The sequence below is a fragment of the Ciconia boyciana genome, chromosome 21, assembly GCF_034638445.1.
Source record: "Ciconia boyciana chromosome 21, ASM3463844v1, whole genome shotgun sequence".
Classification (NCBI taxonomy): Eukaryota; Metazoa; Chordata; class Aves; order Ciconiiformes; family Ciconiidae; genus Ciconia; species Ciconia boyciana.
This window is the reverse complement of record NC_132954.1, coordinates 3,470,868-3,482,372: the sequence shown is the minus strand read 5'-3', so window position 1 is coordinate 3,482,372 and position 11,505 is coordinate 3,470,868. Positions and strand designations below refer to the sequence as shown.

Sequence of the window (11,505 nt, the reverse complement as noted above, 5' to 3'; positions counted from 1 at the left end):
TGCCCAGCCCTGCCAAAGAGCTGGGACGTTAGCACCAAGCGAGGAGCTGGAGGGGTGGAAATAGCACCTATGAGTCTCCAGGAGGGGAGATATTCCCTTGGGAGGGGAAGGGCTGTCCCTGCAAATGGGGGCTCTGGCGGCTGGGATGGGGGGTTTGGGGTCTGTTCTTCACCTCGTGCATCCCTCGGCTTTTGTCGCAGGGGCTGCTGATGCTGTCTCAGGTTTTCCCTCTGCCCTTGTAGCGTGCTTTGGCACATTGCTCTGGTTTTTGAAGGCAAACCCTTCCTTTGGACACCTCTTCAGCTCATCTATCTGAGCTTGGAGCAAGTGGAGGGTCAGTTTAATCTATTTAATGCACATTTTCTTCCCCCACCGCAAATTCAAGCAGCCCTGAAGTGAAGGAGGATGAAGCAGGACTATACCGCAGGGCTAAAAGCTGGGTGCAACGATAGCTTGCATGACGCTGGGTAAGAGGTAAGGATGTCACGGACAAGCTGCTGTGCCCCGGTGCTGGGGAGCAGAGAGGCAATCCCCATGGCTCTGCAGTGGGAACATCAGGCAGAGCCTCCTGACCTTTAAGGAGAGGCAAAACAAAACAGCTGATGAAGCTACGGATAAATATCACTTGGGTTTCCAGCTGCTGCAAGGCCCGCGAGCCAGCGAGGTGGCTCGGGGAACATCAGGACCTGACTGCTAATTGTGGGGCAGCCCTAACGAGGGTGAGACTCCCGTCAAACCCAGCCCTTTGGGTGCATCCTTGAGTCAAGGGCTCTGCCATGTCCCGGGTCCAGGGCTCGTCTGCCAGCCCTGCTGGTGCAGGGTGAGCCCAGCGCCCCATGCTCGGCACCGCACCAGATGCCCCAGCCCAGGGCTTAGCAAGACATCAGTGTGAGCCCCGTTGTCCCCCATTTCCCCCCCAATTCCTCACCCCGGACTGAAACCCTGGCAGTGCCGGCCATCCTGACGTGTGCTAGATTGAGACGCCGCAGCCCAGGGCATGCACAGGATTGGGCTTAATTGGCAGATGCATCAGCTAGATTCAGCCTGGGAGATGCTCCCATGGGCAAGTAGCCGCCCCCAAAACAATGCCAGCCTCCTCGTACAGCCACGGTGTTACCGCCGAGAGGGTCCAGAGGGGCCCAACCCCTCCTCAGTGCTGAGGGGGGTCCCACTGCCCAGGGCTGGGGGACAGGACAGGACCCAGGGGGAGCACAGGGACCCACATGGAGAGGTAAAGACCAGCTCCAGAGCGGCATTAATTCAGTTTGGTTCAGACACGATTCACCGCCGGCCGCTCCATCCCCTTTCCAAGAAGCCCAGGCGCTCGGCGAGCCCTGGCCGAGGGTCCCCCCAGGACCAGACCTCCCGGGGCGGGTCAGGACCCACCACCTCCCGCTCCATCCCATGCTTTGGGGGCCAGCAACCAGGGCCAGGGGGGTTAGCGAGGCATCGAGGGAGAGGATGGGGAAATGGGGTTGCCAAGGAAACCGCTGAACAGCAAAGCACTGATATTTTTTTTTGTCAAGGCTGGAAAAAATGCGGGGGAGAAGGGCAGCGGCGAAGCCCCGCAACGTGGGCGAGCCGGGGAGCTGGGGTGCAGGGGGTTTGAACCCTGGGCAAGCCGGGATTGCAAAGCAAACCGTGGCTGCTCAGGTATCCGCGTGCTGGATTCCGCACCTATGGGACGGACGCGTCGCCTGGGGCTGGCTCAGGACAGGCCACGGGGATGGGACGGGGTCTGGTGGCACGGATGGGGGCTGTCCCGGTCACCGCAGTGGCATGGGGGACCTGGCTGGGGAGGGGCACACCGTGGGGTTGTTTAAAGCGTTGCAGGTTGTAGGTTGAAAATAACACCTCCATCACCTGGAGGATTTAGCGTCTCATGCAGGGCAAGGCAGGGCCAGGCAGGAAGAGGCACCAGCCTCTGCTGAAGCTTGGGAGCATCCGCAAGCTGGAGCCCCAAGGGGGGCAAAGCAAGCCCTAGCAGGGACGGTACGGGCTCCTCCATCATTGCAAGCTCACGAACAGCCCCAGGTGGAGCCTGGCCGCCTGCTCCTGAGAGCTCGGCTCAGCCCGGGGCCGAGACAGAGCTCCGGAGCTCCCGAGGGCTCTCGTCTGAGCCTCCCTGCCTGCAGAGGCTGTGCAGGCAGAAGAGCAGGAGAGGGAATCAGCATTAGCAGTTGAAGCCATGGCTACACCTCTCGAGCACTGATGAAAAATCAGAACTGAAGTGCCCACTTCCCCTAAAGTTCAAGAGCGAGCTCCTGAGCTGAGTGCTGGCAAGACAGGCAGCTGCCAGGTTTCTTGCCTGCACTTATTCCTCGCCAGGCTGGGGGATGCGGAGGGGAGGAGGGGACCGTCACCTGCGGAGGAGAGAGGGGAAAGCCCAGGGGACACGGCACCTATGGGGCTGACGGCTGGGGGAGGGGACGGTGGGATCTCCCGGGGGGCTCAGCCACACCCCAAATGCCATCAGCCATCGCAGTTTGGGGACTGAAAATCTGGGAACTGGGTTTTTGTAACACACACACACATTCGTGCCCTGCCTGTGGAGCGGGTCAGAGGCTGAGCCCTGGGAACTGTCCCCAAGAGCCACCCAGAGCCCGTTTCAACCCCTGGAAACAGCTGGAGGCCAGAGAGCCCCTCGCTGTCCCCTGCCCCAGTGACACCAGCCCACCGTGCCACAGGGGGCCGGATCCTGCACCCCCACCCAGAGACCAGAGCATCCTTCAGGGCCAGGAGCTCCCCTGGGTGGGGGACCCTTGCATGGATGGCAGAGGAGCCTCCGGCAGCACCCAGCTCTCCCGTTTGCGTTCCCTGCTCCCTTTCCTCCGCTGGGATTTCTCAGGGAACGTGGGATGACATTTCCCCTGGGGACATGTCCCCTGTGGGACAGATGGACACATAGGGATGCCAAGAGCTCCATCGCGCAGTGTTTGGAGCCAGCCTCCCTCCGGTATCGCTCAGACACCTTTGCTGAACTGGACTGCAAAAAATATTGGTCCAAATCCCCCATCTCGGGCTTGTCCCACACAAATGTGCCCCTTCGCACCCCGGGGACAGCACGTGAGCCGCGGTCCTGTGCGCTGCCGGCGCGGTGCTGCCCGTCCTGCGCTCCTGGCACGCTGCTCGCCGCTGCACAAGGTCACGCTGATGTTTTATTCATCCCCCACAACCCACTATATTCTGTAATTGCAGCCACACGCATTTTGCAAGTATAAATAATTGCCTCGGAGGCTTATTAATGACTTTGGCGTGCTAACGAGCACCGAAGCCTGAAGCGCACTCTCAGGGGTGTCCGACCCTTCCCTGGGCTGCTGGGACCCCCAGAGACCGGGGGGTTAACACCCAAATCTGGGTGCAAACTGCCTTGAGCTCTGCCTGGGGAAAAATTCACACCTCAGCTCAAGATTAAAAAATTAACGATTGGTTAATCCGACACCTCCACCATCCTCCTCCGCTCCTGCCTGTCGGCTCATGCAGGCACGGGAGCAGCACCCTCATCCCCCGTCCACAGTCACCCACAGTCACCGTGACCTTACCTGCATCCCCGTCACATCTCGGCTGCCTCTGAACGGAGCCGCTGGGAGAGGCTGGTGGTGGCAAGGGACGGGCTCGGTGCCACGAGGCTCCGTCCCGCACCTCCTGCAGCCAAAGGTGCATCTCCCGGCTGGCCTTTCCCTGGAAAACCCTCCCGGCTGTCGGTGGAGGTGCTGCCCTGCATGAGACAGCCTTCAGCACCCAGACCCAGCCGGGGAGCTGCTCTGCCCTTAATTAAAGGTCTTTAATCACCAGGAAGGTGATGGATGAGCATCAAGCCACCGTTACATCCCAAGTTGGAGGCTGGTGGATTCAAGACATGCTGGAGCTGGCTGGGGGCTGTTGGTAGACCACGAGGCTCAAGCTGGGGGGGTGCAAACCAAGGCACAGGTCCCAACCCCCCTTCAGAAAGCAGTCTGTGCCGCAGAGACAGTTCACACCTTTATTGCTCTAGCTGGAGGGTTTTTCCCACTCCTCTCCCCCTCATCCCTTCTTTCCTGGGGACACAGTTCCCTCAAGCCAAGTCCACGTGTCACAGAGCGGAGGGACACGGTGACATCCCTCCGGCATCCTGCAACCACCCTATCTGTGTCCTCCCACTGTGTGCACTTAGGTGATGAAGAAGGTGTTTGGGGGTAAAACCTGGCCCCTTCCCACCCCTGGCCCCCAGGACAGTGGCAGAACCCCACATCCATGGGGCAACGTCCCTTCTGCCCCCAAATCTTCCAAGTTCAGCTTTCCCCCAGGGAAGGGCAAAGCTGCCCAGGTCAGACCAGTCTCCCTTTCCAGGGATGTGTCCATGCTCAGTGGACTCCCAGCGCACCCCAAGCAAAGGGCAGGTATTTACAGGGAGGAACTGCTCGAATTCACCGGGGTCTTCCTGAGCAAACCCACCTGTCGCCGGAGCCTGGCTCCCCGGGATGTTCGAGGGAGCCCAGTGCAAGGAAACAGGGAGCCGGGATGCGGGGACCGGTGCCGCCCCGCCACCCCCCCTCCCCACCCCGGCTGCCCGATGTGGCCATCACAGCATCCCGTCTCGCATCGCGTCCCCTCCAGCCGCATCGCCGGGCGCCGTCAGCAGAACTGCAGGAGATGCAGAGCCGGGAGCAGGTGGTGAGCCCTCACCCAGCCCCCCGGCACCGTTTCGGGGGTCTCTGCCACCCACCCTGGGTGGGGAAGGGTTGGGGCACGCGGAGCCCCCCCCGCCGGGCACAGACCTTCCAGCGGTTCCCGCATTCGTTGCACAGCACGAATGTCGTCATGGGCTCGTCGGCGCTGCGCGTCTGGACCTGGGAAGGAGCGGGCGGCCGGGTCAGCGGAGACCCCTCTGGCGTCCCCCAAATCAGGGTCCTCTGGGGACAAGGGGGAGCCCCAGGGGCTTTGCAGGGCTGACCTGGTTGTACGTGCAATTCTTCTTCTTGCACTTGCCGCACTGGAAGAGGTCGGTGACGGTGCCGCCCGTCTTGGCCATCTGGTGCTCCCGGATGGCCTCCTGGGTCATGGCGTTCCTCAGCTCCTTCAGCTCATCGCTGGCCATCTCCTGCCACCAGCATCAGCCCGGCAGGGTCAGCGCTGCCGTGGCTCTGCCCCGGGGCTCGCAGCCAAGCCAGCACAGGGTGCAAGCCACCGTGGTCCATCGCCCTCCCCATCCTCTCCAGGACCAGGACTGATCCTGCTCTCTGTGCTTGCTGGAGGGCTCAGGCCCACCCAGATGAAAAAAATCACCCCAGCCTCAAACTGAAACTCTCGAGGGTCCCTACCTGGCTCCCCGTGGAGGGAGCTGGGCTCCCAGGAGCCTGATTTGGGGACCCCGGTTGAGGAGAAGGAATGGGGACCCTCAAGCCTGACTCCTGCCAGTGTGACATCCCACACCCAGCTCTGCGAAGGGCTGGGGGGCTGCAGGGCTCTGGGGGGACCAGGCAGTGCCCCCTGCTTTCTCCTTGTGCCTGGTGCTCCCCGTGCCCCAGCAAGCACCAGGGTAGGATGGGGAGATGCTGGGACAAGCCCAGTGTGGACACCACCAAGCCAAGACCCAGCCAGCCCTTGGGCACCAAGACAGAGGTCTCACCCCCCCCAGGAGGCAGCATGGACGTGGTCGACAAGAGCTAGCCCCGTGCCCCCCACCCTGCTCCCCACCTCGGCAGTCATGCGGGCGATGAGGCTGGGCAGGATGGCCCCGCACAGCACGTTCCTCCGCAGGCTGGGGTTCTTGGGGTCCTTCAGGTTGCTGATCCTGCTCCGCACCCGGTTGCGATACTTCATGTCCGTGCTTTTCAGCTCCTGGAAGATATGTGGGGGTCCGTCAAGGAATCAAGGGGGCAAGGTGGGGGGATGCCAGCCCCGTGGGCACCCGCTGCTGCTCTGGGCTCGGTGGTGCCGATTGTCACCAGGGCCAGTGCCCGCGTGCACGTGGAGGTGGCCGATCTCAACCGGGCTTTGCTCCCTGGGGGACCACGTGTGGGGGATCTCCCCCTCCTTGGGTGCAGTAGGATGAAGCACAGCTTGGGATGTGGGGAGGAAAACAACTTTGCATTTCCCTGCTGTGACACCCAAAGGCTGTCGGGGCACAGGGACCGTCACCAAGCCCTGTGCTGGGATGTGAGTTCATGGTGCAGACTCAGCCCGCTCTCCTCCTCCCAAGCTGGCCAAAAAGCCGCCGGCTGCCTGCACGGATGCGGGCAGACAGGCTGAGGTGGCAGCTTCGGGGTCCTATGAGGGAAGTGCACCAAAAATCGAAGCGTACCCAGGAGGGGGATCCACCCTGGGGGCAGTCCCGGTCTCAGGGAGCTGCCAGGAGACCCCCCAAGCCTTGAGTTGGGGGTGAATGGAGGTGGCTCCATCCCTGCCAGCGTGCCACAGCCTGGGCACCGCGATGGACCGGGGCCGGCAAGAGAAACGGGCACCCACAGCGGGCTCAGAGGCATTGGCTGGGTTTGGGTTTTATTTCCCCAGGGACGAAGGCAGGTCCCTGAGCAGAGGGGTTTGGGGGGGACGCACAGACCCCCGGACTAAGGCAGGTGCCCGGAGGATGCTCTGCTCAGCATCAGCCTCTAACCGGGCTCTGGGCTCCCTCTGCAGGCAACGGGGACAGCAGAGCCCGTCACCCTCTGTCCTTGTCCCTGCCACCCTCTGTCCTTGTCCCCACCACCCTCCATCCTGTCCCCACCACCACTCTTGGGCCCACGTGTGTGTCCCCCAGCAGATGGAGCCTGGGGGCTCCCAGCTCCCCCAAAGGATATGGTCTTCGATCTCCGATGCCATCTTCTCGCAGTTGACACCGAACTCCTTGTAGTCGTCTAAAGGGCAGAGAGGCCGAGGGGTGAAACCAGCCGGGTCTCACCGGGCACCGAGAAACCCCGAAAAAAAAATCTCCCCTCTCCCCCTCAACTTGTCCCAGGCACCCCATCTCCAAAAAACCAATTTTTTACCCATCTTGAACCTTACAAAGACCCCATCCCCACATCCAACCCCTTATCGGAGACCCTACCAACCTCCTTTTCTTTCATTTTGGGGCTGAACACTGAGCTATGAGCTGCAGCTGCAGTTTGTTTGCAAGTCCAGGGTGAGTTTGCTGTCGCAGGGCTACAGGTGCCCCAGGATGCAGAGCCTTGCTTGTTATTGTAGGGTTGCTCCTATTAGGGCTGTCCCATACGAGAAACAGCCCAGTCTGGGCTCCAGCACCCCCCGGGCTCCAGCACCCCCCAGACCCGCTCACCGTCCATGCGGAGGGCGGCCGTCAGCATCTCGATGCACTTGTCCCGCACCGAGTCCCCCGTGAGGTAGCAGGGGGCCAGGAGGCAGGGGCCGGGCGAGAAGGGGGGGGTGGTGGGGGTCCGCGGCGTCTCCGGTTTGGCCTTGCTGCTGTTGGCTCTGCAGGGGCACACGGGGAGGACAGGCAGGCACCAGGGTCCTGGCACAGCCCCAGGGGACCTGCCGTGGGTCCTGCGGCAGCGGGATGGGTCTCTCCTACCTCTCCTCCTTGCTGTCGCTGGAGTTTCTCCAGGAGCCGGTGGGAGCTGGCGAGGGGCTGGTGCCCACAGAGGCTCTCCTGGGGGTGGCACGGGGGGACAGCGGGGATGACACCAGAGACAGGGCATGCAGGACAGGGGGCAGGGACCGGTGGCAGGACCTCACAGGCACCAGCACATCAATGTGAGCGCTCAGAAGCCAACAGGAATCTCCCCAGAGGAGGATTTGCTCCTCATGGGGAATGTCCCAGTGCCCGTGGCAGGATCAGGGCTCCCAGCCATCTCTACCCACCCCGGACGGGGGTCCCATGGTAAGAGCATCCCCGAAGGGCATCCCCGAAGCATCCCCAGGCTGCCCGGGGACACCCCCTCCCTACCTCTCCCCTGATGGTCTCTTTTGCAGGGAGGAAGAGGAGGAGATGGCCGAGGTGGTGGAGGACCTCGAGTCGGCAGAGTCTCTCCTGGCAGGACGAGCCCCGTGTCAGAGGGCAGCGATAGGGACCAGGCGTGGGTCCAAACCCCCATCCGCAGCCCGGCAAGGGGCTGGGGTCCGACCTCTCCCATCCCCGTCCAGCCCAGGCACCCACCTCTCTTTCTTGCCACCCGGAGGTGACTTCTTCGAGGACGCAGTGGGGCTCTGGCCGTCACTGGAGTCTCTTCACCGCAGAAGCCCAAAGGAAGGGAGAGATGCTCTCAGCGAGCCTGGCCCCAGCACACCCCGCTGTGACCTGGTGAGCCGCATCCTGCCTGCCCATCTGCACACCCCATCCCCAGCCAAGTCACCCCTGAGCCCCACCAGTGCCCAGGCTGCCGGCAAAGCCTCCCCCAGGCTGGCAGAGCCCGGCGCGAGGGTCGGTGTGCCCTTCGGCAGGTACCTCTCCGGGACGGAGTCGGCAGGGTGGCCCCGGGGGGTGGTGGCACGAGAGCCGGACTTGCTGGGCTTCCTAGGGACAGAGAGAGTGGGGCAGGGTCAGACGAGCACCGTCCAAACAGCCCTTGCCCGGGGAATAAATAGCTCCAGAGAAGGAAAAAGGAAAAAAAAAAAAGCCATTTCTCCCTCTGTTCTCCAAAAGCTGCCCTGGTGCTGCCATGGCTGCAGGCAGCTGCCCTTTGGTTCTCCGGCAGTGCTGGTGGCACCCGTGGACAGGCAGAGATGGATAAATCAAACAACTCGTAGGGAGCGAGCAGAGGGTGGGCTTGTATCGGCCCCACTGATGCCTTGGCCACGCGGCTGGTGCCCCCCGACAGCAGGCAGGAGCCCCCACCTCTCCTTGTGCTTCTCCCTGTGCTTCTCAGCCGGGCTCTTGGGATGCTTCGCCCCTTCGTTCGGGCAGCTGGGAAAATCCAGCCCCTTCTCCTTCTTCTCCTTCTCCCCGTCCATGTCCTTCTCCTTCTTCGGGGTGGTGGAGGACTCTGGGGGAAGCATTTGGGTGTCACAGGCACGGCCCAAACCAGCGCGGGGCACCTGGAGAGCTGCATCCCAGGGTGGGGGGATAGCTGGGGGGATGCTCAGCCCTTGTGGGGGGCACACACTGATTTACACCACTCCACCCCAGAGTGAAAACGAGCTCTTGGAAAATCCATCAAGTCCGTGCATCGCCTGGCAGGACTGGGTTACGGTGGCTGCGATGCATGGGAGCCTGCACGTCCCAGCTGGGGACTGATCCCACCCTGACCCCCCCTGGAAAGCATCAGGGGTTTGAGGTGCCAGAATGGCCCGGGAAGGGTTGGGGCTTGGGGGGGTTCCTGCCTCTCCCCGGCATCGCTCACCCAGCAGCCGCTTCCAGTTCTTGATGAGGATTTTGGCCGATGCCACCACCTCTTCGTCCGAGCAGTGTTTCCGCACCGAGTTGACGGCCACCCCAATCCGCGTGGTCTGGGGACGCACAGCAGGGACACGTCCTTAGGGATGTGCCGGCTGGCACGGGGTGGACAGGACAAACCACCCCACGGGATGTCCCCCCTGCCAGCAACTGCTGCCCCCCACCCAGACCCCCTCACCTGCAGCAGCTGGATAGTCATGGTGTAGCCGGTGAGGGACTTGAGCAGATCCAGTGCCCCTTCCTAGAGCGGGGAGAGGCCACGGGGGCCCTTGAGGAGCCAGAGAGAAATGGCGGGGGGGGCACGCCGCGGCAGCCCGCATCCCCCCTTCCCTCTCGCCGGCAGCAGGCAGCGCAGGGCAAGGCCCCCAAGGGGACACAAAGCAGCCCTGGGCAGGTCCCTGGGGAACGCCCGACCCTCCGCAGCGATGCACTCATAGAAAAACCCCCAAACCCAAATCCTCCTGGATCATCCCGGCGCGGGGTCACATCTCCTGGCTGGGAAGCAGGAGCTTCCCTTAAAGCTTGGGAAAACCCCTCCATAAGGAAACCCCGAGCTGCTGGGAGCTGGGGATGGCCAGGGGACACTTGAGTGTCCCCACGCAGGCGTGTGAGGGTCCATGGGACACGCACCTGCGGGGTTTCAGCCTGACCCGTGGGTGCACAGCGGCTGCAGGGCTAAACATAGCTCCGGCACGGAGCCCTCCTCCTCCTCCTCCTCCTCCTCCTTCTCCATAGTATTTTTAGAGCCGCAGAAGCAGACGCCAGCTCGCAGGTATCCCCCCCGCAGGGGACACAGCCCCACACCGGGCTGGACCCTCATCCCACCATGAGGGGCTGGATCAGGCCCTCCCGGTACGATGGGCGCAGGGGACGTCCCCGCGCTGCGGCCGGACCCTGACTGCGTCCCCTTCCCCGAAGCGCAGGCACGGGGGTGTGGAGCAGGGGGGCTGGGCAGGATCGGTCCCTTGGCCCCGGGGTAACTGGGGGGGAGCAGAGCCCCTGTGGCTCCCGTGGGGTCTGATTCGCTTCCAAGCGTTGGCATCCCAAAAAGCCACCGGATCTGGGCGGACGGCACCGCTGCACCCCCTACCCGGGAGCCCGCACCTCGTGGGGGCAAAGGCCGGCGGAAAGAGTCAAATATTAACTTTAAGGGCCGGGCTCAACTCTGCTCGCCACGCGTAACCAGATCACCAGGATCCCCGGATGGACCCTCACCTGCCGCAAAGGGTGGCAGGGCCAGATCCAGGCTCCCCCCGGCACGCCATCGCCAAAGCCCCCCGGGAGCCATCGCCCGGCCCCCTGCCCTCCCTTTGCACGCTTGCACGCGCTCGTGCAACAGGCAGGGCTGGGGCTGGGGGATGTCGTGCCCCCCCCCCGGGGGAGTTTTCCCTTGCACGGAGCTCAGCCCGCGGCACTGGCCCCGGCCCCGATCGGGTGTTGGTGGCCGGGCCGGGGGCCAAGCACCTGTCGCCCACTTTTGCCCACGGTCCCGCGCCACCGAGGGTGCCCGGAGCTGCCGCCCCCGGGAGAGACCCCCCCCCCCACCCCCAGATCCCAACAGCCAGGAGCGACGGGGTGCAGGAGAGCCCCAAAGTGGAGGCAAAATAAAGCACCCCCGGGTGCTGGCTCCGACGTCCCGAGGCTGGGCTGGGGCAGCGCAGGCAGCACCCCAGGGTGCTGGTGGCACCTGTGGGTGCTCAGCACCCCCTGGACCCGCTCAGCCCCTCCGGGACCACCCTCCGGGAGGGGGGTGAAGAGCAAACCCCCCCTTTCCCTCCCTCCCCTGTCCCAAGCCACGCTGCAACGTCCAAACATGCATGCACACGCACGTAAACACGCACATGCGTAGAAACGCACACATGTGCAAATTTGCACGCGTGTGCACGCCCGCCCCGACGGGCTCAGCCGCCTTACCATGCTCTTCCTGGCCACCATCTTATCCAATTTCTTGGCAATCCGGACCAGCTCCTCAGCAGGCCCCATGCCGGCGGCTCGCTGCTTGCCGGGCTTCGGCAGCCGGTGGAGCAAAACCAAGCTGGCAGCAGGCAGAGCTCGGCGCTGCCAGCATGGGGGTTCGGGCAAGGGTGGGAGGGCAGCTGGGTGCAAAGCAGCGGCCGGGGTAGAAAGGAGCAGAGAGGGGAGGAAAAAAAGGGGAAAAGAAAGGGAAGGGAAGG

General features: G+C 63.5%; 1 protein-coding gene across 1 annotated transcript; it reads right to left on the bottom strand.

Moving 5' to 3' along the window:
* Positions 1 to 4,005: 4,005 nt before the first annotated feature.
* TCEA3 (transcription elongation factor A3) lies at positions 4,006 to 11,430 on the bottom strand. Its single transcript, XM_072885055.1, has 14 exons — positions 11,246 to 11,430; positions 9,510 to 9,572; positions 9,279 to 9,384; positions 8,774 to 8,921; positions 8,384 to 8,452; positions 8,096 to 8,164; positions 7,886 to 7,969; positions 7,511 to 7,588; positions 7,256 to 7,410; positions 6,781 to 6,836; positions 5,677 to 5,832; positions 4,934 to 5,080; positions 4,758 to 4,829; positions 4,006 to 4,623 (listed from the first exon to the last, which is right to left on the bottom strand). The coding sequence occupies exons 1-14, from the start codon at positions 11,312 to 11,314 to the stop codon at positions 4,615 to 4,617; spliced, it is 1,281 nt and encodes a 426-aa protein (XP_072741156.1). The 5' UTR covers positions 11,315 to 11,430; the 3' UTR covers positions 4,006 to 4,614.
* Between the last annotated feature and the right edge of the window lie 75 nt (positions 11,431 to 11,505).

What these genes read in the sequence shown, in the direction of transcription:
- TCEA3 (XM_072885055.1), bottom strand. Translation starts at nt 11,314, where the DNA reads ATGGGGCCTGCTGAGGAGCTGGTCCGGATTGCCAAGAAATTGGATAAG. An exon ending in TGGTGGCCAGGAAGAGCATG is followed by an intron (nt 9,573 to 11,245) that starts GTAAGGCGGCTG and finishes TCCCCGCTCTAG; the next exon opens with GAAGGGGCACTGGATCTGCT. An exon ending in AGAATTGCACGTACAACCAG is followed by an intron (nt 4,830 to 4,933) that starts GTCAGCCCTGCA and finishes GCTCCTTCCCAG; the next exon opens with GTCCAGACGCGCAGCGCCGA.